This window comes from Artemia sp. Qi Xiang Cuo, chromosome 9 (genome assembly GCF_049724085.1).
Source record: "Artemia sp. Qi Xiang Cuo chromosome 9, ASM4972408v1, whole genome shotgun sequence".
Taxonomy (NCBI): Eukaryota; Metazoa; Arthropoda; class Branchiopoda; order Anostraca; family Artemiidae; genus Artemia; species Artemia sp. Qi Xiang Cuo.
This window is the reverse complement of record NC_142802.1, coordinates 20,596,062-20,620,201: the sequence shown is the minus strand read 5'-3', so window position 1 is coordinate 20,620,201 and position 24,140 is coordinate 20,596,062. Positions and strand designations below refer to the sequence as shown.

The window sequence follows — 24,140 nt, the reverse complement described above, 5'->3', positions numbered from 1 at the left end:
AATGAATTTCAGCCCCCCCCCTATATATGCCAATTCAGGGTATTTATTTCTAAACCCTACCCCTGAATTGGAATATATAAGGGGGAGGGGGGGGCTGGAATTCAGTTCTGATAGAAATGATTATTATATTTGTAATCAGCATAAAAAAAGGCATTGAATGGTGTATTCACTTTATTCCTAACTCAATAATATGATTTGGTAGATATTTACCTATACCAGAGTACTAAGGTAAAGTTCTACCAAATCATATTATTGACTTACATATAAAGTGAATACACCATTTGATGCCTTTTTATAAGTTGATTACAAATATAATAATCATTTCTATCGGAAATGAATTTCAGACCCCCCTAAATATGCCAATTCAGGGTATATATTTCTACATTAGGGGGGGGGGGGAGATTTTGTTTCTGATGTAAATGGGAGGTAAGTTTAAACTTTATCCCCACCCCCTAATGTAGAAATATATACCCTGAATTGGCATACATAGGGGGGGGGCTCAAATTCATTTCCAATAGAAATGATTAGGCTAGCCTATTATATTCATAATCAGCATAAAAAAGGCATCAAGTGGTATATTCACTTTATGCATAGGCTAAGTCAATAATATGATTTGGTAGAACTTTACCGAGTACTAAATGGATAGGCCTAGTCTGATTTGAAAAAAAACAACACAAATTACAAAATAGCCAAGCCTACTTTCTTTTGGCTCATGGCCATTTCCAGCACACATAAAGGAGGGGAGAGAAGGATATATTTGAAAGGGAAGCAATCGTGTAAATTTTAAGAGGTGCATAGAGTGTCATGCTCATCTTTCAGTAAGAAAATTATTTAAAAAAGGGAAAACTTACCCCAAAGATTAGGCTACTTTTGTCCAATACAGTTACCTTATAACTAACACACGCAGAAAGCAAAACTCAGAATTACCAACCTATTTCTAAGACTATGAGAAGCAGATTTATGTTTTTCATTCCATTTTTTAAGTCTCTAACGTAAGTTATTTGGAACTCTCCAGGTTTCTTTTTTTCCATTTTAAATTCTCGTGTAACAATTTTAAATATTTCGCATTTTTAGCCTTTTTGTATAGACAGCTCTTGTATAGATAACTGATGACTGATCGTCACTTTCATTAGAAAATACAAACAAACCAGAGGCTATTGCTATTTGATAAGGCTTGCTAGACCTATTATTGATCTTCCCTTGAAAAGAAACAAAGGACTGTTTACGTCCTTTTTGAACGAGGTTAAATTTTTACCTTATTCTATTTTGAATGAGGTAAAAGGGGTTAAGTATTTTCTCTCGAGATTCATTTTAAGAAGGTAGGCCTAGGCTATAATATCCTACAGGCCAAGGCTAGACCTGCTAAACTTAGATTTGCATTATTAGCCTTGGCTACTCATGTAAGGTTGTACTTCTGTTAGTTTATGGAATAAATGTAATTTTTGTTCTCTATTGAATGGATTTTGAACATTTAAATGAATTTTATTCAACAAGAAATCAAAAATAGGCCTATCTTGCTACCCCATAGCTTATAAAATATTATGTTAACCTAAAAAAGCTAACTGAGTAGAGTTACAGCACTTTTGAAGTAAATATTTTAACATGATAAAGGTAGGCTAATACCATTAGATTCTTTATTTTATAATATTTCCATATAGCCTATCATGGTCATTTGTGACAACACACAACTCAAACCCTCCCCCTAGGATGGTCCCACATTTAGGCCTAGAATAGGGCCTATATAAAACCAAAAGAAAGAAGATCTCACTTAGCCTAGTTAAATTTATAGCCTAGACTTCCAATTCACATCTAATTTAGTTAAGAGAAAATAAATGCATTGTTTTATATCTTTTTGTGCTCTTCCTAGCCTAAAATCAATAATTGTTTCTGAGTTTCCTTTTTTGGTCAATATTTACCAAAGCATAGGTATTGAGTTAAGAATAAAGTGAATACACCATTTGATGCCTTTTTTTATGCTGATTATAAATATAACAATCATTTCTATTGGAAATGAATTTTAGCCCCCCCCCACCTATATGTGCCAATTCAGGGTATATATTTCTGCATTAAGGGGGGTGGGGGTGAAGTTGCTATGATAGGTGAATTTTCAGATGAACTCACTAATGAGATAGGTTTAGCTAAGAAAGAGACATATTGTTAGAATCAGAATGAATCAAAATTTTAAATTAATTTGCATTGGGAATGATATTTTCCAGAAACAAGCAAATACCAGACAAAGGAACAATTTCTATTCAATTAGCCTAGAGTGGTCAGCTTGTAGAGGTCCCTCTGTGAAAAAACTGTGAGCTCTACCAGCATAGATGAGTTGAAGTCATTAGTGGACAAGGAGTGGCTAAAAAAAGGAGTAGCTCTTTCAATTTCCAATCAAATAAGCCTTTCTACAACACTACTTTCTATAATAACCTTATATGCCACCAGGGTATAACTTAAAACCCTTGCTCTGAGGGGGTTGTCATCCTAAAAGACCTAATTTCCAGAACTTTTAACTATGCTGAATAAAATTAATTTCTCAAAATTTTGATTGGATGTGTTTGGGGAAATGGTGGACATGAGAGGCCTGTTACCTTAAATTACCTTAAATCGCACTTGCTAGCAATAGGACGAATCCTGTGTCTGCCAGCTTCAGTGATGATAGTTAATCATCATCTGTGGCGTCCCAAATGGTTCATCCATGGTTTGTTGAGCCACTCCCTATCCACTGATGACTTGAACGCATCCACGCTGGTAGAGGTTACTGTTTTTTCACTAAGGGAGTTCCACAAGCTGACAACTCTATTTGAGAAGAACTTGTTCCTTAGTCTGGTGTTGGCTGGTTTTTGGAAAAGCTTTTGAGAATGACCACGAGTTCTATTTCAATTGTCTGGTTGGAAAAGGCCAGGAATGGTATCCTCAGCATTTAGAAGCTTGTATGCTGTTATCACATCGCCTCGTTTGCGACGATATGTAAGAGATGGTATTCTAAGCTTACGGAGACGGGATGGATAAGGGACATCATAGAGGTCTCTAATACATTTCATTGCCCTCCTCTGAACTGATTCTAGAGCTGCTTGGTCTGTCTTATTGATTGGGCATGCGTTATACATTCCAAACTCTAGCCTTGGTCGAACTAGACTCTTGTATAGCTTGGTCATAACAGTTGGGGATCTGCTAGTGAACATTCTTTTGATTTAGTCAAGTTTCTGGTTAGCCTTTGCAACAGTTGCTTGTGCATGAATATGAAAATTCATTTTGTCATCTACCAGGACACCAAGATCTCTCTCCATGTGGCTGCTGAAAATAGCATTACAGGACCCATCCCTACAATCCATATGGTACTGAGTGTGTGGGTTTTTCTTCCCAAGGTGGAGAGTCTTGCATTTTGATGCATTGAATTCAAGCCTCCAAATATTAGTCCAGTGAGTGAATGTATCAAGGTCCACTTGGATCGACTTAATATTCTCCGCTGTGTCTGCACGACCGATAAGTTTCAAGTCATCAGCGTAGAGGCTTACTTTGTTATTTAGGATTTTATGCACGTCATTTATATATATATTAAATAAAGTTGGACCCAAAACTGTGCCCTGGGGGACACCACTTCCAACAGCGTTCCAACTGTTAGTTGCCCTCCAATTACTTTCAACAGTCCTTTCAACTGAAAGGGAACTAGCCCTTTTAATTTCGATTGAATGAGTCCTTTTTGAAGTTTTACAACAACACTTTCTGTAAAAACATCATATGCCCCCAGGGCATAACTTACAGCCCTTGCCCTGAGGGTTGTTATCCCAAAGACATAATTTCCAGAACTTTCAACTATGTTGAAAAAAATGGTTATCTCAAAATTTTGATTATATGTGTTTGGGAAAATAGTGGGCTTGAGAAGGGGAGTTGCCCTCCAATTACTTTTGACCATTAAAAAGGCCATTTCAATTTCCCATGGAATAAGCCCTTTTTGAAGTTTCTACAACAATGCTTTCTATGAAAAACCTTATATGTCCCTAGGGCTTAACTTACAACCCTTGCATTGAGGACTGTGGGGGGGGGGGGTTGTTATTCTTAATTACATAATTTCCAAAACTTTCAACTATGTTGAACAAAATAGCTATCTAAAGATTTTGATTGTATCTGTTTGGGGAAAAGGTGGGCATGAGAAGGGGGTTAGTTGCCCTCCAGTCACTTTTGACTATTGAAAAGGGTGATAAACCTTTGACTTTTCAATCAAATATGCCCTTTTTCAAGTTTCTAAGGCAAAGCTTTCAATAAAAACCTTATATGTCCCCAGGGTAAATTTTGATTGAATGTGTTTGGATAAATGATGGGCATGGAAGGAATGTTAGATGCCCTCCAATCACTTTTGACTGTTGAAAAGGGCACTAGCCATTTCAATTTCCAATCAAATGATCTGCTTTTGAAGTTTACTATGGCAATACTTTCTATGAAAACCTTATGTGCCCCCAGGGCATAACATATAACCCTTGCCCTGAGGGTGGTTGGGGGGGGGGTTGTCCTCCTCAAAAACAAAATTTCTGTCTGGAAATCAACTATGCTGAACAAAATGGCTATCTCAAAATTTTGATTGAATGTGTTTAGGGAAATGGTGGGCATGGAAGGGGTGTTAGTTGCCTTCCAATCACTTTGGAGTATCAAAAAAGGCACTAGCCACTCCAATTTCCAATCAAATAAACCCTCTGTCATATCTAAGTTCAAAGAAGGACATATTTGTAAAGGCAGAAATCATGTAAATGTTAAGAGGTGCATAGTGTCATGCTCATCTTTCAGTAAGAAAATTATTTAAAAAAGGGAAAACTTATCCCAAAGATTACTTTTCTACAATACATTTACCTTATAACTTAACACACAGAAAGCAAAACTCAGAATTACTAACCCATTTCTAAGACTATGACAAGCAGATTTATGTGTTTCATTCCATTTTTTAAGTCTCTAATGTAAGTTATTTGTAACTCTCCAGGTTTATTTTTTTCCATTTTAAATTCTCATAGACCAATTTTAAATTTTCTGCATTTTTGGCATTTCTTGTAGATAGCTCTTATACTAATAACTGATCTTCACTTTCATCAGAAAATACAAACAAACTAGAGACTGTTGCTATTTGATAAGGCTTGCTGGATCTATTATTGATCTTCCCTTGAAAAGAAACAAAGAACTGTTTATGTCTGTTTTGAATGAGGTAAAATTTTTACCTCATTCTGTTTTGAATGAGGTAAAGGGGGTCTAACAGTCTTAAGTCAATTTTAAAATCTTGGTCAACATGCCTGAGACTCTAGGCAGGCATGCCTTTCCAAAAACTAACAAACGAGTATGTGTCCAATAAGAGAGTCATGCATACTCCCACCATTTACCATTTGGCTCTCAAACAGCTATTTAAACATTTGCCTCTCAGTTAATTGGACCATCTATCTTGGCTTTTCTCTGTCTACAATTATCCATGTCTTGATGCAACCTGCAAAATACTTGATAACTTCAATTCAAAATCAACAGATTCATTCTGATGATTTCATATGAATACATTTCAATATGCTTGAATTGAAGTTATCAAGTATTTTGCAGGTTGCATCAAGATATGGCTAATTGTAGACAGAGAAAAGCCAAGACAGATAGTCCAATAAATTGAGAGGCAAATGTTTAAATGGCGGGAGTATGCATGACTCTCTTGAATTGAAGTTATCAAGTATTTTGCAGGTTGCATCAACAATTGAGTGCAGACTCTGATTAGGGTAGACTGCTTTACAAGTTTCAGCCAATGACAAGTTCTTGAATTAGGACTAACAATAGGAAATGCTTGGAGAGTTTTAGCCTTCATTAACCTTAAATTGCAGCTAGGAGCAATCTAAGGATTTCTCCTTGTAGAGCTCTGGAGTGATGACTAGTTGTATGCAAGAATCACTGCTGACCAGGTGCTGTTCCATTTTTGATAGCATCCCAATTGAATTTATGCTCTTTGGAGGACCACTGAGCATCTAGCCTTTGTTTAAAAACATCAACAGATTCATTAGACAGTTTCTTCCAATTATTGACACTACGAGCTGAAAAGAATTGAGTATGGACTCCAGAAGTTGTTGACTGCTTGAATAGTTTCAGGTGATGACCTCTAATTCTTGAATTGGTACTAACAGTAGGGATTAATGCTGGGAGAATGTTACCCCTCAATAACTTAAAGGCTAAAATGGCATCCCCTCTATTTCTCCTGTATACAAGTGTAGAGAGATTCAACTTTGATAGTCTTACAGGATAGGAAAGCTCTTGCATGCCAGATATCACTTTAGTGGCACATCTCTGCACATCTTCAAGAACTTTTATATCTTTTTTAAAATATGGAGAGGCAAGTGACATTCCAACCTCAAGCTTAGGATGCACAAGTCTCTTATAAAGAAGACTGATGCCTTTAGAAGAACAAGTGAAAATGGTATGCTTAATCAAACCCAAGTTTAAACTAGCCCCAGCAGCAGACCTCTTTGCGTGAATACTGAATTTTAATTCATTGTCACTATTGACACCAAGATCTTGCTTATTATTTACAGAGGAGAGTGGGTGGCCTAAGAAAAAATAAGAGTGGCATGGGTTCTGATTGCCTAAGTGAATGATATGGCACTTGGCAACATTGAATTCAAGAAGCCAGACCTCAGCCCTTTGACCCAGCAGTTGAAGATTATTTTGTAGCAGGGCATGATATTCACAGGACAAAGCTGGTCCAAGAAGCTTAAGGTCATCTGCATAAAGAGTTGAATTACTGCTGATAATGGAAGGAAGATCATTGATGAAAATATTAAATAATTTAGGACCCAAGACACTTCTCTGAGGAACTCCACTCAGAACACACGTTGAGGAAGAAAGAGTATGATCTCCAGAGTCATCAAACAACTGAACACATTGGTTTTGCAAATAAAGAAAATCAAGGATCCAGAGCAGGGATTTCTCTTCAGCTTAATGGCCTGCAATTTAATTGCAAGTCGCTTGTGACACACTTTATCAAAACCTTCAGAAAGGTTAAGTAGCATCCTGTTAACTGACGCCCCGGCCTACCGTAACTTCGTGATGTGACTATATGATCTAAGGAGGTTGGTCTGAACAGATCTCTATCAAGGAAACCTATATTTTGAACTATACGAAACAGTGGAAACATTAAGACAATTAAAAATTACATGGTGAACGGTTCTTCCAAGAACCTTAACAGCTGTTGATGGCAGGCTAATGGGTTGCTAATTTTCAGCAAGGTCCTTTCTAGCTTTTTTAAAAAATAGGAATAATGTGTGCAGTTTTCCAATCCTGAGGTAGTGTAGAAAGATTTAATGATAATTTGAACAGCAGGGAAAGAGGTTGACACAAAACTGTACAACATTTGTGTAGGATACAGGGGTGAATGCCATATGGGCCAGCAGATTTATTCAGTTTGAGGGATTTCAGTTCCTTTAGAACCAAAGTATCTGTAATCAGAATTGGTTCCATATTATGTGATATATTATATAAGGGAGGTGTAGAATATACAATACTGGGATTGGATAAAAAAAACAACTTATTGGTTAGAATGACATCACCTCTATTTCTGTTGTACACAAGTGTTGGGAGTTTCAGCTTAGTTTGTCTGAAAATTGCATATATACAATTCAGGGTGTATAATTGCACATTAAAGGGTGGGGATAAAGTTTATTTCCACCAAAAATCAATATTATATTTGGATTCAGGATGAAATTTTGACTTGAAGGGTATGTCTATTTCTAGCTATCTCATTACTGAGTTAATCAAAGGTTTGTCCATTTCTGTCAGGGGGTTTCAGGCTCTTTTAAAAAAATGATTTAAATTTATTTACTAAGTAGCATTTAATCCAATCAATCAGTAATGCATAATCAATTTCAGTGTCCTCTTGACCCTGTCTGTGAAGACAGCCAATACTTGGCACTTGAAGAGGTCAGCCTCTTGTGACAGATGTCATAAGAGTTTGCCAATAGACATACCTTTGCCACATAGTACAAATAGACAATCCCTGGCTACCAAATGCATTGCTCCACTGACAACATCAGGCTTATGCTGCAGAGGCAATTGTGTGCTAGGCAACAAGTTAGCAGGGGTGCCAGTTGGAACAGGGCAGGGGCATTCTCTGTTTATATTCACAGATGAACAAAAGGGCATAAAATGTCTATAATCTGGAGACATCTTTAATGCAAACATTTGTTTCTTACTGAATTCCAGGAATGTAGACCATTCAAGAAGCAACAGAATTATTTGGAAAAAAAAAACACATAAGAGCCTACTACACAGCTCCCCGCCACCTCTACAAGTTAGTTTTTAACTTTTGATTCAAAGTTGCATTTGTACTGTGTTCTATATAAACAGACCAAATCTTTGTGGATATTTATAAATGAGACCATCACAAGGTTAGTCTGCATCTATCATGTTTATATATATATATATATATATATATATATATATATATATATATATATATATATATATATATATATATATATATATATATATATATATATATATATATATATATATATATATATATATATATATATATATATATATATATATATATATATATATATATATATATATATATATATATATATATATATATATTTAACACCAAAAAACATATTATTAAGATTAAAACTCTTTTTAGGTTTCCAGAGAAATGGCAAGCAATGAATTTGCATCAAAGGTCTTAAAAACCAGTGTTTCACAACTATGTACTGTTGTTGGATGGACTAATGCTCATGTGTCTGCTTTAGATCTTTTAACAGAAATAACAAGGAGATTTATATGTGAAACAGGACAACATGTCCATAGATACTCTGAATTGTGTAAGTAATAATTTGTTTTCATTACAATGTATTCTCTAAGATTACTAGATGGTCTACCAAAAATAGTGTTTGACTTAAAATAATGGTTGTATTCTACTTAAGGCCCTTGATAGGGGTGCCAGTTTGGGGGAAGGCCTCTCTTTACACCTCATAAAACACCTTTTTGTGGTATTTTCATTGAAAGAAGACAAATTGTCTCTTATTCTAGGCCATGAAAAATACATTTTTTTTGTATCTTTGTTAAAAAGAAAAACCCTGCCTCCCCACTTCCCCCTACATTTTTGTGAATTGGTGCTCCTGTTTTTCTAAAATTCAATTAGTATACCAAGATAAAATGTATATATTGAAAATTCTGAAAAAAATCAAACAGTTCATGGTAACAAACTGTAAGTAAGGAGCGACCCGGCTCAATGGTAACCGAAACTCTAAAAAATGGGATTTTGATACCAATAGACACATCAAAAGAATTAGATTTTAATTCTGATTTCAAATATATAAGTTTCATCAAGTTTAATTTTACCTATCCAAAGTTACGCGCCTGAGAAAATTTGGCTGATTTTCGAAAATTGGGGGAAAGACCCCCTAAAAGTTATAGAACCTTAATGAAAATCACACCATAATATTCAGCGTATCATATAACCCTACTGTATAGCTTTAAATCTCCTATCTACAAAAATGTGTATTTTTGCATTTTTTGCCATAAGAAACATCACGTATGCTTTTTTTTTTGTTTTTTTTTTTTTTTTTTTTTTTTTTTTCCAGGGGTGATCGTATCGACCCAGTGGTCCTAGAATATCGTGGGAGGGCTCATTGGAACGGAAATTAAAAGTTCTAGTGCCCTTTATAAGAGACCAAAAAAAATGGAGGGCAATTCGACCCCCTCCCACGCTCATTGTTTTCCCAAAGTCACCCGATCAAAATTTTGAGATAGCCATTTTGTTCAGCATGGTCGAAAATATGATAAAAATGTCTTTTAGAATGACTTGATCCCCCAAAGTCCCCAGGGGGAGGGCTGAAAGTTATGAACTTTAGGCTACTCAATGTTAACATATAGTATTGGTTATTGGGAAGTATACAGACTTTTTCAGAGGAGATTTTTTCTGGTAGGTGGGGGAAGGAGAGGGTCGGGGGCTATATGGAAGGATCTTTCCATGAAGGAAGTTTTCATGGGGGAAGGGACATTGCTATGAAGGGGGCGCCGGATTTCCCAGCATTATTCAAGAAAAAGATCAGGAATTAAATAAAAAAAAAACAAGTTTTTCAACTGATTTTGATTAAGAGGTCATTTTTAAAGAACTGGAAAAAAAATTCGAACTATAGTTTAAAGAGCAGGGTATTGACTAGGGGGCCAACCCCCTAATATACGTGTTAAAAATTTATGAATATAGAAGTTCGTTACGTAAGTTAATTCTAAGTTACGTATATTTATTACTAATAAAAACGTTCGTAAATAAAATTAAACAAGTTTCGAGAAAGCCATTTAACCAAATATAATATACAAATTTTGTTTTAATTATTCATGTACGGTGAGCCAAGATCAAAACCTGCATTTATTCAAAAACGTTCAAAAATTAAATAAAAAAAAAAACAAGTTTTTTTAACTGAAAGTAAGGAGTGACATTAAAACTTAAAACGAATAGAAATTATTCCGTATATGAAAGGGGCAGTCCCCTCCTCAACGCCTCGCTCTTTACGCTAAAGTTTGACTTTCTCACAACTCTATTTTTCTAAACAATAAAAAAACTTTAGCGTAAAGAGTGAGGCGTTGAGGAGGGGACAGCCCCCTTCATATACGGAATAATTTCTGTTCGTTTTAAGTTCTAATGTCGCTCCTTACTTTCAGTTTAAAAAACTTGTTTTTTTTAATTTAATTATTATTTAAAAACAAACACTATTGCCTTCAAGTTCAGCTACTGACTATCCCGTATGCAAAGTTTTGAATTTTAATGGCCAAAAAGCCAGATTTGATCAGTGAACCTTCTTATGGTACCTTCAAAATAGGGTCAAAAACTGTGACTAATTATGGTTTTACTGCTTTATTTTTATTTAATTAAAATTAATTAAAAAATCAATTTCAGCCCTGGGATCTAGGAAGCTGGCATTGAATGCTAGCTATTTTCCAAATGAATGGAAATGTCTTTAAAGGGTTTTTCTTAGTAAAAGTCCTTCTTTTTGTCCAATCTGTCAAAATATTAACAAAGTCATGTCTACCTCTTGATTGTTTGCAAATTACTGAAAGAATTAAGGTTTGAACTCTTTGCTGTATATGATGACTTATCAATCAATAGTAGATGACAAATCTAATGGTAGGGATGGTGGGACCATTTGACAGTGAAGAGATAATTCAATGTTTAATGTAAAGTGTTATTTTAGCATGGTGTCAATGTTGTGATCCTGTTGTGATAGAATTCCTGAGATATATCTGAAATTCAAACCATTCATCAGTATTGCCAAAAAATTATATTGAATTTTTCAAAATTTGGTCTGTAATGTAGCTTTATTTATGTTTTTTTATAGAATTAGCAATAAGCAAATAGATTTAAAAGCATTTTCTCTTTCCCTATACTATCATAAGATATAGGGAAAGATACATTCCTATATCTTTATTACCATTTTATAACCAATATGACCATGCTTTGCAACTAAAGAATACTTATCAATGACTTTTTCTTACATAAATAGGGAAAATTCAATTTTGAGATATGCTAGATTTCAGCACAACTGCTGAAGTTCATATTAAATATCAAAAATGAAGTAAATGAGAAAAGAATAAGTGTCTGTTATGAAATCTATCATTGTATCAATGGAGTCTAGAAACAAAAAGCCATAATTAATGAATAACATAGCCCACATCAATGAAATTAGTTGAAAAGGTGAAACAAAAAATGATATAAAGCACAAAATAAAGCTAAAACTGAGCATACAATAAATAGGGATTGGAAGTTGCATGTAAAATGATACAGCAGAGGAGAGGGGGGGGGGGGAGGGAGGGACAAGAACAAGAATTTTATATTGTTTTATTGATTGTAGCAGTAGTTGCAATCATTGCAGCCTATTGCAGTGAAAGAAAAACACATTTTCGAAGAAAATGCTTTGTGTAGAAAATGTTCACTTGACAATGATTCAAAACTGGTAATTATTATTTAGGTGTAACTTACGAGATATTAGTAATTACCTAAAAAAAGTGAACTTTTTAGAATTACAATAAAAGCCTGAAACCTCTTGTAAATGTGTTAAGCTCTTGGAAACCTGTATGGCAAATTATAATTGCATTTAAATGCACCTCTGGAATATTGTCTTAGCAAATACCCCTCTTGAAAACTAGGGACAATTAAATTTTAGTTTTAGTAACAGTTATATCTCCTTTTTTAAGGCATCATTTTGTGAAATGGATGTTTGTTGAGAGATGGACAAGGGCTTATTTGAAAGCTAATCTTCATAAAATTCCCTTTTGAAGTAACCAAAGGGCTTTTAATCAACAAGGGCTAAAGTTTTGCTGAGGACAGTAAAGATTTGAAGATAGCTGGTCAATTGAACATTATTGGGAAGCTTTATATTTAACTTGGTAGTTTTGAGAAACTTATAACATGATCCTTTACTTGATAACTTAGTATAATTGATTATTCACAAATATATAATAAATGCAGTGAAAAATCCGCTTATAAATTTATTGTGCTTAATATTTATAATATTTATTATATTATATAATATAGATTAGGCAAGCACATTAAAAAAAAATACTTTGTCTTCTGTTTCTTCCTTGCAGCACATTCTCTCAAAAGTTTCTGTCTTCTTTTTATTTTTAATTCCTCTACTAAAGTTTGTTTACCATCAAAATAGTTGACTATATAGAAATATATGATAATCAATGCTGTATATAGGTGGGGGGCAGGGGGTTTGACTCTCCCCCCCCCCCTCCCCGAAATGTTTGGTCTCATTCATAAAAACAGAGCAAGAATGCATATAAACCAATTTTTGATGCATTTTTAAAGTTTACCCCCCCCCCCCTGAAGATACTGAATATGGCACTGGTGATAATGTTATAATAATTTTAAGTTGGAAGAACACAACCTACTTTGGACGACTTGTTACTTGCCTTTGATGATATGGAGGTCTCAATACCTGGTTTAGAAGAATATGTGCAAAGTGTCTATCCTATACCTCCATCACATGCAGTTGCTTCTTTCCCTGTGCCAACTCAGTCTCAGCTGAATTTTATGAAACCTGGAAGTCGGGAGGTATTAACAAGGCCTGTCCATATCCAAGAGTACTTACCTCCTATGAACCCATCTCTGGAAGGTGAGTCTTGTTTTGTAGTGATAGACTGTCGATTTTTATGTGTTAAAGACATAACTTATGCTAGACTTTGCAAATCAATTTGAAATTGGTTTTTTGTGGTTCTGTATTTAAGGTAAATTCAACACTGAATTTTTCAAAAAAAAAAATGCTAGAATTTGCAAAGTATTTGCTTTAAATATTGGCAAAAATCAAAAGCTTTGTTGAAGGCAACTAGGTTTTTTGTTATTAGTTAAATTTTTAATTAATTTTTTAATTAAAAGTTGCCAGGCAGGCAATTTTTTTCTTCATCATTAATTATTAAATATAGTGTTTTTAATTTTGATGCGAATCTCATAGTTACCTTGTGAATTTACAGAGCAAAGAAAATGCTTTTTTTATTGGTGAATTTGGCATTTTATTTCATACAAAAATAATCTCAATCTACTAAGTATTAGTTCTTAAAAATGTTTTCAAGAATTTAAATGCAAGTGCTTCATGGCTTCTAACCAATATTACATTGGAATGGGAGTTATATCAGTGTTGTTTTCAATGCAACATTAATGACAAAAGCTGAATTTATTCTAAAATATTGCTTGCCATATTCTGTAATCAGAGTTCCAACAATTATGTAGAAGTTAGGCTTTAGATAAAAAAATACACACCCAGAAGGGGTTAAAGTTTTACTCCCCCTCCTCTTCCACCCCAAAAAATCACTTCAAAAAATCGAGCATTGATAAATCTGATGAAGTAATTCAAAGCTTAAGCTACCCTGCCCCTAGATGAGTATATTATAAATCCTGGACCAACGGATAATGTACCCTGGGAGTCTGTATCCAGGAGGGGAACTGATTTTGACCCCCCCCCCCCCCCCGAAATGTTGTTCGACTCGTAAAGCGTAACGAAAATGCATGCAAACCAATTTTCATGCGTTTTTTATTTTTTTATGTTCGAACTGGGATTTGGAAGCCTCTCTACTGGAGGCTTTCAAATCCCTTTAGGTCTTAACAGAATCTTGCCCCTCCTTTCGAATAGCCTATAAGATTTTAGCTGAAATACCTCTTTAAGAATATGGGAAGTGGGTAGGATCGTTTCTATATTTTTTTTTGCAGTATCAAATACATTTTTTGAATTATATATCAGCAGCGTGATATGTGCGTAAAACAGTAGGTCTTCAGCTGATATGCCTGCTTAGATATATAAAGACAGCAACAAACTGCCGCAAGCTGCATAGTTTTGGGAGCTCTGCTGCTAGCTCGGGTAAAAATTTCTCTAGTATAGTCTACACCAGAAAAACAATTATAGTCACTTGAAGGAATTATTTCGACATTTGTTCATGTTTCAAATCATCTGTACACTTATGTCTGTGTTCTGGCTGGCCACTCTTTACACAAACTTAACTTTAAGTGTCACACCTAAAAGCAGAGGCTGACATTCTGACGCTCCTGAAATAATTGCCAAAAACCGTTTGCCAAGCTGTTGTCGAAGAGAGAATCACCAAGGCAATGTGGATTAGGAGGATAGAAGGGCGGTCGAAGATAAATTGCTCTGTTGACCTTCCCTTTAAATGCAGTTCAGTAAACGGTTTTTCGCTATTATCTTAGAAGTTTCCAAGCGTCAGATGCGGCCATTAGGCGCGCAAGCAAAAATAAGTCCATGCAGCAGCAATATCAAATCAACCTTTGAAATTGCTTCAATTATATACTTACAATAAAATTGTTTTCAATTTTTAGAAGATCAACCAGCTCCAGAAAATTTTGACACAGAAACGTCAGTCAGTGTTGACATCCCTTCGACAAATTCTCCGACCATGAAACGACCTGGAGAAGCAAATGAATCGACTTTATCTAAACGTCTAAGGTTATTTTCTTTTATTTACTTATATTTTTTGAATAAGTTGAAATGCAAATTAATTAAGTATGTGTCTGTGTTAAATAATTATAATACAAAAACATATGAGGGTCAAAATAGGTAATTATGAGGCCTAAGGATGATGTCAGAATAGGCAGATGTCAAGGTGAGGTGTATGAAACAAATAAAGGGATTTTTTAGGCCTAAATTTAGCACAAAATATAACGTGGAATTATATTTTAGTAATGTGTGAGCATTCCAAGTAATTTTAGATAATTTATCTTTCCTGTGTTAAACAATTAATCATTGAAAACCACAAAAACATGGTTTCCTTTGGGCTATGTTATCTCAAAGTGAGTTTTTATGAAGTCAAAAGTCGACGTAACACAAGCAGTTCTAATTCGCAACACAGTTTTTAAAACAGATCATACGGCAGAAGTGCAATACGATGTCCCAGCATCAGAAAAACCATTTGATTACGGGGTACTCCAAGGACGGAGTTACCGAGCCCTGTATAAACTGAGTACTTGTCATCTCTAGGTTCGAAAGTTCTGTGCTGAATTTAGATTCGTATCTTGGTGCCAATACATGCTCCAACCCTGGTTCAGATCACATTCTGATTATCCTTAGAATTCATGTCACAGATTTTATTCCTAGAATAGATGTCAAGAGTTACAGCAACTCTAACATTAAGGATAAGTTCACCCGCCTTTGCCAAACTGTCTTGATTTGTCCACTGTGAATGACAAAGGAAATCTGGAGAAGATTCCTGAGGATTCTGCAGATAGGAAGTGAAAGCAGTTGTCTGCGAAAGAAGTTCTTCGTACCTTGGAGCTAAAAAAGCAGTGTTAGATGTTAGCCAAAAAAACATTAAGCTACGCAACAAATGTCAAGTGTCCTGCTCTAAAACAGAGTGTAAGAAATGAAAAGCTGGAGCTAAGAAGTCATCTAGAATAGACTGGCAAAACTACTGGACTGAAATGTCCAATTTGATGGAAGCCGCGTGTAAGGCACACGGCGCCCGTAAGTTCTATCGAGTGCTCAGACAGGCCACAGTGTCTCTGTGGCGTATCTATTTGAATGGATATGCCTCTGAGACTATCCATTTAAAAGACGAGCAGATCATAACGCTCCTGTCTGTTAGAATTTCAAGGCGGAGGGAGCATTTCTAAGAACTCTAGAATTCGTTGTATCGCCCGCACATAACTCTGTGAAGGGTCGTTACTTCGCTGATTAATTTACGGGTTACCGATTCTGAATTTTTTTTTTACTTAATCTAGTGGCAAGAATCTGTAATATTTTAGCAGGAATGTAACATTTAGCAAACTCTTACAGATGACTAGTTGTCATCAAGAAGTCTTCTTCTGGGGGATTTCACGAGAATACTTAAATTGCAATGCTGGGAACTGGAGAAAACACAATTTTTTGGAAAAAGATTCATTTAGAACATGTCAACAGGATTATTTCTCTTTGGTCTAAGCAGCGGTGACTCGTCTTGTCTTGTACTAACCAGCCAAGAATCACTAAGCCTGTCAATACGATTCTTTTATTGTAGTGTCAAGTAGATAGTTTTCTTTTTGGTATCTTATAAAAAATTTTCTTATTTTCTCTATGGCCGGTGAAAAGTTTTTCTTTGGTATGATCAATGGCCTTTTTTTTTTTTTTTTTTTTTTTATTCAATTTAGTTTTTAAACAACTTAAGCTGAGCGCCGTTGTCTATTTATATTCAATTCACTCAGTGCGCCAGGTCGCCTGAGGCCAACAGAGCTATACGCGCCCCTCCTTCAACCCAATCTGTTTCAAGTTTCGTGCTTTCTTCTTTCGTAAAGTCCCAATTCCCCTTGCATCCTTTTTATGACTTCCTCGCTGGATTCTATATGGTAGCTAATCTGTAAATAAAATGTAAATATATGAAATCGATATTATTAAAGATTAACAAATAAATGCCTAAATTTTTATTTTCAATTTTGAAAACCTATATCAACGAAAAGAAAAAAAAAACTAGTGTAAACAAAGAAAATCAAAACTTGTATCTAAAAATCTATTGTGAAAGCTTTGTAATAAGGTGACATAAAAAAAAAGGAGACACATCACCCATGCGAAAAAGAGATTTTTTGTGCTCAAAATGGGTGACTCCTAATTTTCATAAATATGGATTTTGACTATGAAGATTCCAATGGCTTAGATTTCAATTTGACACCATTTTTGCAGTTTCTGGCTGTTTTTCTAAATTTCTGTTGATTTATTTTCGCCTTAAACCTTAACTATTAACATATGTCAAGATAATACTTGGCATTCTTGTATTAGCTTTAAATGAAGATTGTTCCTCACTTGACAGGCCTTTTTGCAAAACATGTTTTTTAGGTTTTTGGTTACTTTGTGCTGGACTTGGTTCTTTACATTGGTTGGTTGCCGCAACCATGATTCTAAAAAAAGCCTATGCAATTTTAATCAGTCAGGAGGAAGTGGCGTGCTGTTCTGACGGAACGATTTTTTTTTTACAAGTTTTGCCTATTATTTATATATTTCCGTATTTTTACTCTATTGATAAATAAAAATGGGATTGTACTCTTAAAAATTTGACACCACTTATAATTTCTTACCCCGTATGTTATCTTTGACAGGATGTATGGTGACGATGAGCAGAAAGTTCGCGAAGTGACAAGTGTTATGATGACAACATCGGGCTTTATTTCAGAAGCAAGGGAGGGGAAACTTCCAGAATCTCGATTGCCCGCTCCTTTCTTTGATGAAGAAACGATTGACGTGAAACCCAAAAAGGTACGTTTACATATATACTTATTTTGTTATACGGATTTTTGTTTTATTATATGCTTTCTCTTGACAGCACACTGGATAAAACCACAACCGGAAACTGTGGATTATTCAAACCTGTATTTTGCAAGGCTTTCTTTCTGAAGGAGTGGTAGCGCCGAAGGATTGACGTGACCTTCATTATATAATTTCCCCTGACCGTTTAGTGGATAAGACCGTACGTGGAAACTTTTGGATTATTCAGAGTTTCCTGGTGCAGCTCCTTCTTCCTCACTCAGGAAGAAGAAGGCTCAGAAGGCAGCTGTTTAGGGAATTAGAGCCAAGAAATCGGCATGGCTCGGTGCTGTGTTATTGATCCCATGTGGCTTAGTTTGTAGTATTCGCTCTTGTGATTTTACTTACCTTACTGGTATTTGGGATACTGTTTTTTGTATTGAGCCTAGTAACTTTGTAGTCAACGAAATATGCATAAAAGTAAGTGTATATGATGAAATATTTATTGTATAAAATGAACTGTCTTAAGACTTGGCAGACACAATTTGCAGTTTTGAGTCAGAACAACCTCGAAAAGAACATAATGACGAAACTAGATAAAAAAGAAAAAAGGGTGAAAAAAATTAAAAAAGGCAGAAATAAAACAAACGAGAAATCCAACAAGCCAGGATTCGTCTGAGTAAAAGGAAAATTCATACGATCATCAATTTGTGTTTACCATAATTATATAAGGCTTTAACAAATAAACACCTTGTAATATGAATTTACACGTTAGGAACTTCTTTGTGGAACTTCTTTGAATTGAAGTTATCAACTATTTTGCAGTTGGTTGCATAGGTTGCATCAAGACATGGCTAATTGTAGACAGAGAAAAGCCAAGACAGATAGTCCAAATAATTGAGATTTTTTTTAAATCACGCTTAAATGAGAAAAAATGAAAAAGACAGAAATAAAACAAACGAGAAATCTGATGGGACCGCAAACATAAGTAAGATGTGAGGATGGGGGCTAGTTTTCTTTTTCATACCTTAAAGTAAGGCAATGGACGGGGTACAGGGTGAAAAACATCAGCGGGTGGGCGAATTCTGAGCGGGAAGTATATTTTGGGATTTTTTTTATGTAAAGATTTGGTGCTGCAATTTTTCTGCGAAACAGATAATTCGGTTTGGTATCTAGGGTTTTTAACCTGTGATTTAGTAGGAGGGAGTATAGAACTTCACCCTTTTGAAAGTTTATAATAAGTTTCTTTTTTGGTTGTTCAGGTTCTTTTATTTATAAACTAAATACAACGACAATATGGGTATGCCCGGCTGAGAGTCTAGCTCGTATTACCAGGCAACCGATAACAAATAAAAACAACAAAAACATAATATATAACTGCATTTGTACATAATCACACTCTTTTGTAAATAGATAAAAAAGAAAGGAAAATGTATGACTTACCAAGCATCATCCCAAGCCAGCAGCCAAATGGAGAACATACTAAAACAAAACACCAAAAATAGTGAAGTGGAGCCATGGGGAAACCCTACCAATAGAATGTGCCAGCGGGAAGACCATAACTGAATTAAAAAAAAAAAAAATAATAATAAAAATTAAAATGATCAAAGGGTTAGTAAAAGAGTTTTTAAATGACCCCGCAGTGTACCAACAGAAAGACCAATATTAAAACCCGACCCATGCACATTCCAAAGTTAGGTTATGCAGTGCCTGAGTGAGAACCTCGATCTCTCAGTGCACGCTCGGGGTTGAACATACTTAGAAGATCCCCTCATTCCATCGTGCTCATGCTCACATTGATTAAATAGATCCATAGCATAGAAAATTTTCGGTAGAATTTTAGCAAAATACTTAACACAAAACATCAATCCATGAAAAGATAATAATAATTCCACTGGTAATATTTTTAAGGAAAGAATATATACTTTTATTTGGCGATTTTGATGGTAGGGATATTGGGGAGAGGATGAAAGTTTTCAGGGGTCCTTCTATCCGAATTCTATCCGAGTCCTCACTTGAAAAACCTGGGTGCATACGGAACATGCTTATGTTCCGATTGAGGACTAACAAAGGATCTGTGGAATGGAAGATTTTTAATTGTATTTTCGATTTTGGGATAAATAGTCCTATTTTAACTGCATATTAATATCGTGTCTCGAAATATGAAATTATATTCCCCAAATGAATAAAGATCAACCGAATTAAAAAAAAAGCGAGGAAAAGTAAAGAAAAAAATAAAAAACGAGAGGAAGGAAACAGAAGAAACAGAGTAGAAAGCAACAATGAAAGAGTATCTCATCAATCATATACCAGCGCCGAAAAATAAATTTCCTCTTTCAAGCAATGACTAATTCTTAAATTAGCCTCTCTGGCATCTACTCTTTCAGTGGCGTCAATTGCATTTGAAAGTACCTTTTTTGGGGGGTATTTTTATTGAAAAATTGCCTTTTTTGGAATTTTCATCGGAAGATTTGAAAAATATAGAACAAAAATTTTTATAGCAAGTTTCAAGGACTGTTAAGTCATCAACGTATTTCTGGCTTTTGGGAAAATTCTTCGAAGTGTTTTAGACCTGGAAAATGATGGGCTGCTTTGAGGGTTCCTTGTGGTAGTCATTGCAGACAGGGAAGGGACTTGAGTAATGATTTGCGATATATTTGACAGGAATAAGGCAACTAGTTTTACAAGGATCAAGTCAATATCGAATTCGTTGGCCACTTTTGTATTAATACATTATGATTAACAAGATATAAGTATTTTTGGAGATAATTAGAAATTAGATTAAGATCAATTAGATTAGATTAAGCCAAGTATATGATTTTTTAATATTTTCCTAGTAAGAGTCTTCAAGATGAGCAAGATAATGCCGAATTGTCACAAATCCAAAAGAGCTGGGATTCTTTTGCTTTGAAATTGATTATCTCGGTGAAAGAAATACTAGAAAAAATTGAAGTCTAGGATCAAGTACTGAATTTAATTGTCATGCTCTAATCTCCTATTGAAGAAAGCATTTTTTTTTCGCACTATTCAGCTGCTGATATTTTTTTCTCTGATTATCAAATTCATAAAACTAAAAACAAATTAACTAACTTAAAAATTATACATTTCTTCTTAAACTTGCTTTATCAAAGCTCTCATTTAAAAGTTGTTGCGTTATACTGAAGGGAAAAGCAAGAATTCTGTCATAAGGTTTCCTGATAGCTTTTTTTTTGTGTTGGGTCTTTCCGGCAACTTTTCAGAAGTTCTTCTTTAGTATAAGGTATTGCATTTGTTACATCTGTTACATTTTCTAGGCACTTCTGACGAAAAGAATTGTTGGGCTAAATTAAGGGGCCAAGAAAATTCCTGTCGGTTTATTGAAAATTTCTTGATTGCTTTTTTTATGCTGGGTCGTTCCGGCAATTTTTCAGAAGTTCTTCTTTAGTATAAGGTATTGCATTTGTTACATCTGTTACATTTTCTAGGCACTTCTAACGAAAAGGATTGTTGGGCTAAATAAAGTGGCTAAGAAAATTCCTGTCGGTTTATTGAAAATTTCTTGATTGCTTTTTCTTTGGTCTGATTGGGCCTTTCTAGCAACTTCCAAAATTTCTACCAGGGACTGTGTTCTTGTTGCGATTGCACTGCATTTATAAATTGTTTCTTTCTAGGTACTTCCAATGAAGAGAATTGTTGAAGGTGTCAAGAAAATTGAACCTGTGGACCCAAAGAAGATAAAACATGAGCCCACTGACGAAGCTCATGTACCTCCATCGCTTAAGAAATCCAAAGAGAAACGAACCCCACGACAGGAGCTGCGTAGAGCCTCTACCCATGGAGATATGGTTTACCCTGGTAAGCAAGTACAAACGACTCCAAAAGAAGTAAAAGCAAAACCAGTAGAACCTGAAAAACCACCTGAGAGGTATAGCAAATTGCACCTCTTCAAGAAGCTACTAAAAGGAAAAGAGGATAAACGTAATGAAGAAATAGATGTTGAAAGCGTTGAGGTTAAAAAAGAGAAGCTCATTGAAAAGTCGCCAAGTCCTCTGCCTGTTGCTCACCCACCTTCACCACCTCCAAAGTCCCCATCTCCTCTAACGCCTGAGACTCCTGAAAGGAAGAAGAAGAAACGAAAGGAAAAGATTAAGAGTGAAGAGATAATTGAATCTGACGGCGAGATAATGGAAGAAGTTGAAGAGGCGCCTGTGAAAAAATGGGATCCATTTGTACCTCCACTTCCTGTTGCCACTGATGTCAAAGAGCTGCCAAGTGCATTGAAGAATATACCAGCAGCCTTGCTGGGAATCAGACCTGGTGGCGGTAAGCTTTTATTTATTTATTTACTTTTTTTTTCCTAATATATATTTATTTATCACTTGTTTAGTTTGTACGTTAGTTTCTTGAGCCTAAACGCTTGTCTGTCTTGATTGATTATCTATCTCGTGTTGTATGTTAAATGGAAATTAAATTAAATTTGTTTGCTTTAAAATGAAATGATTGTCTTTCTACACGGCCTAACAATCTGTAAATTATGCAAAAAAATATTATATTTATTTATTGTCTTTGAACACAAACCCGAGGTGATATTTAAAGATATCACCTTGATATAAGGCTAAAATTAAAAAAATTAAATGAATCACGTGTGCCATCAAACAGCTTACGAGAATTTATTTATATTTTACGTTACTTTTATTTATTTATCACCTATTTGGTTTCTGCCTTTGTTTTTTTTTTTTTTTTTTTTTTTTTTTTTTTTTTTTTTTTTATTACTTGACTTATTTGTAAAGGGAAAGGGGTGGGGATAGAATTTGGTTTCAAGTTCAAAATGTGCATTTGTGAGATGAAAGAAATACAGTTGCTATTTGCATAAACTTTTATTTTTTGTCTAGTTCACCTGTATGTAACCCCATGTGAAAATCTTGCTTTAGAATCTCCAAATGTCCTTTTCACATCATTGTCTTTTTTATTTAAATTTCTTTGTTTTATTTTAAGAAGTCATTGACATGAGGTAAAAGAGTGAGAGTTCGTTCCCAGGGATGGTGTTATAATCGCCAAAACCTTTTTTTCTCAGGGAAAGATTCTTAGAAAGTAAAGTAGGGTATATCATGGGAAAGCCATGTGCAGAAAAAACAGTTGGTCCAAATTTATAAATGTAATTATTTTTTGTCCTTTTTTGCCCTGAGGATTTAGAAGTGATTGATTTCTCAATTACAATTTATTTACAAAGCAAATGTAAAGAGTTAATGAGGAAAAGTAACTATGCGGAGTTTAATATTAGTAGTGGAGCGTCAGAAAAAATGTTGGATTTGACTTTGTATCATCCTTAGGCCTATTCTTTTTAATATAAAGGTGTTAGTAATCATATCATCCTTGAACAAATTTCGAAGCACTTCGTAACATTTTTTCTAGTATTAATCATAAATAGTTTTTAAGACTACACTGGCTAAGCATAACAAAGTAAGGAAAACCGAGGAAAACACTCGAAAAGAAGAAAAAACGAGGATATTTACATCCACGTAAATATATGAGTATGTTGTAAAAAATTGTTAACCTCCTTTTATGCAGAATGTGTTAAAACTACCAGCATATACTGAAATCATAATTTATTACTTCTTATTGGCAACTCAATCATAGGTTTAAAACTGACTAGTAATCACAATAAAATTTATAATTTTTATTATTATTTCATAAGTTATATTTAATTTTCTTGAATTTCTTTTGTAAAGATCAAATGTGCTAAAACAGTTTGCTTTTAACAAGCATTATTTATATAAAAACATTTTGGGAAGAAACTGAAGACAGACGAGAACAAGCATTAAATTTATCGATTACCAGAAAACTGCTCAACTGGACATCTGTATTATATACCTTTTTGTCTGATGTTATTATTTTGAAGCAGTTGATTATTCGATTTTTTTGAAGCAGTCGATTATTGAACGCGTTTTCTTGAATTGCGTTTTTTATGCAAATATAAAAAAGGCCTTAAAAAACAACTACTAAAATACATAAAAACCAAACCGTGAAAAATGTCACTAAATAATTATTTATTTTTATACTGTGGTAGTTGTTTTTTTATGGTCCTTTTTTTTTTATTTTCGCACTGAGGACGGTCGAGCGCTGGTCTTGGCCGAAATATTTGTTTTGCATTTTCATCTTAACTGGCTGTAAATATCCTCGTTTTTTCTTCTTTTGAGTTTTTCTTATCTTGTCTAGTATTAATCACTCTAATTTTGATATTAAATGCTTGAATAGATGCGAAATCGCTTCAAAGTAAAATAGTGTATATCAGTGATAAACGTGTTCAATAGTCAACTTCAAAATATTCTTATATTCCCCCCCCTCCCAAAAAAAATTATACACCATAAATTGTTTCTGTCACGAAAAAGCTACAAAAAAAACTTATAATTTAGATCAAAAATAACACTCATAACATCAATAAGG

General features: G+C 34.5%; 2 protein-coding genes across 6 annotated transcripts in view; one reads left to right on the top strand and one right to left on the bottom strand.

Annotated features, from left to right (window-relative positions):
- The window catches only part of LOC148948434 (SOSS complex subunit B1), a 71,211-nt gene extending 70,136 nt beyond the window's left edge, over window positions 1-1,075 (bottom strand). Inside the window, 1 exon segment of the mRNA XM_089093928.1 lies at window positions 932-1,075. Within this exon segment, the coding sequence (XP_088950054.1) occupies window positions 932-1,031 (100 nt within the window). The 5' untranslated portion in view covers window positions 1,032-1,075.
- Window positions 1,076-1,138: 63 nt separating this feature from the next.
- Window positions 1,139-24,140, top strand: part of LOC148948433 (uncharacterized) — a 52,907-nt gene continuing 29,905 nt past the window's right edge. The window contains exons 1-6 of one of the 5 annotated variants that reach the window (XM_089094355.1): window positions 1,139-1,242; window positions 8,642-8,822; window positions 12,879-13,121; window positions 14,831-14,957; window positions 17,573-17,729; window positions 21,368-22,019. In XM_089094355.1, the coding sequence (XP_088950481.1) occupies window positions 8,654-8,822; window positions 12,879-13,121; window positions 14,831-14,957; window positions 17,573-17,729; window positions 21,368-22,019 (1,348 nt within the window). In that variant the 5' untranslated portion in view covers window positions 1,139-1,242; window positions 8,642-8,653. Of the gene's footprint in view, window positions 1,285-1,543; window positions 1,612-5,165; window positions 5,186-8,641; window positions 8,823-12,878; window positions 13,122-14,830; window positions 14,958-17,572; window positions 17,730-21,367; window positions 22,020-24,140 lie in introns of those variants that run through there. The other 4 variants (XM_089094357.1, XM_089094356.1, XM_089094354.1 and 1 more) reach the window with 4 other exon arrangements.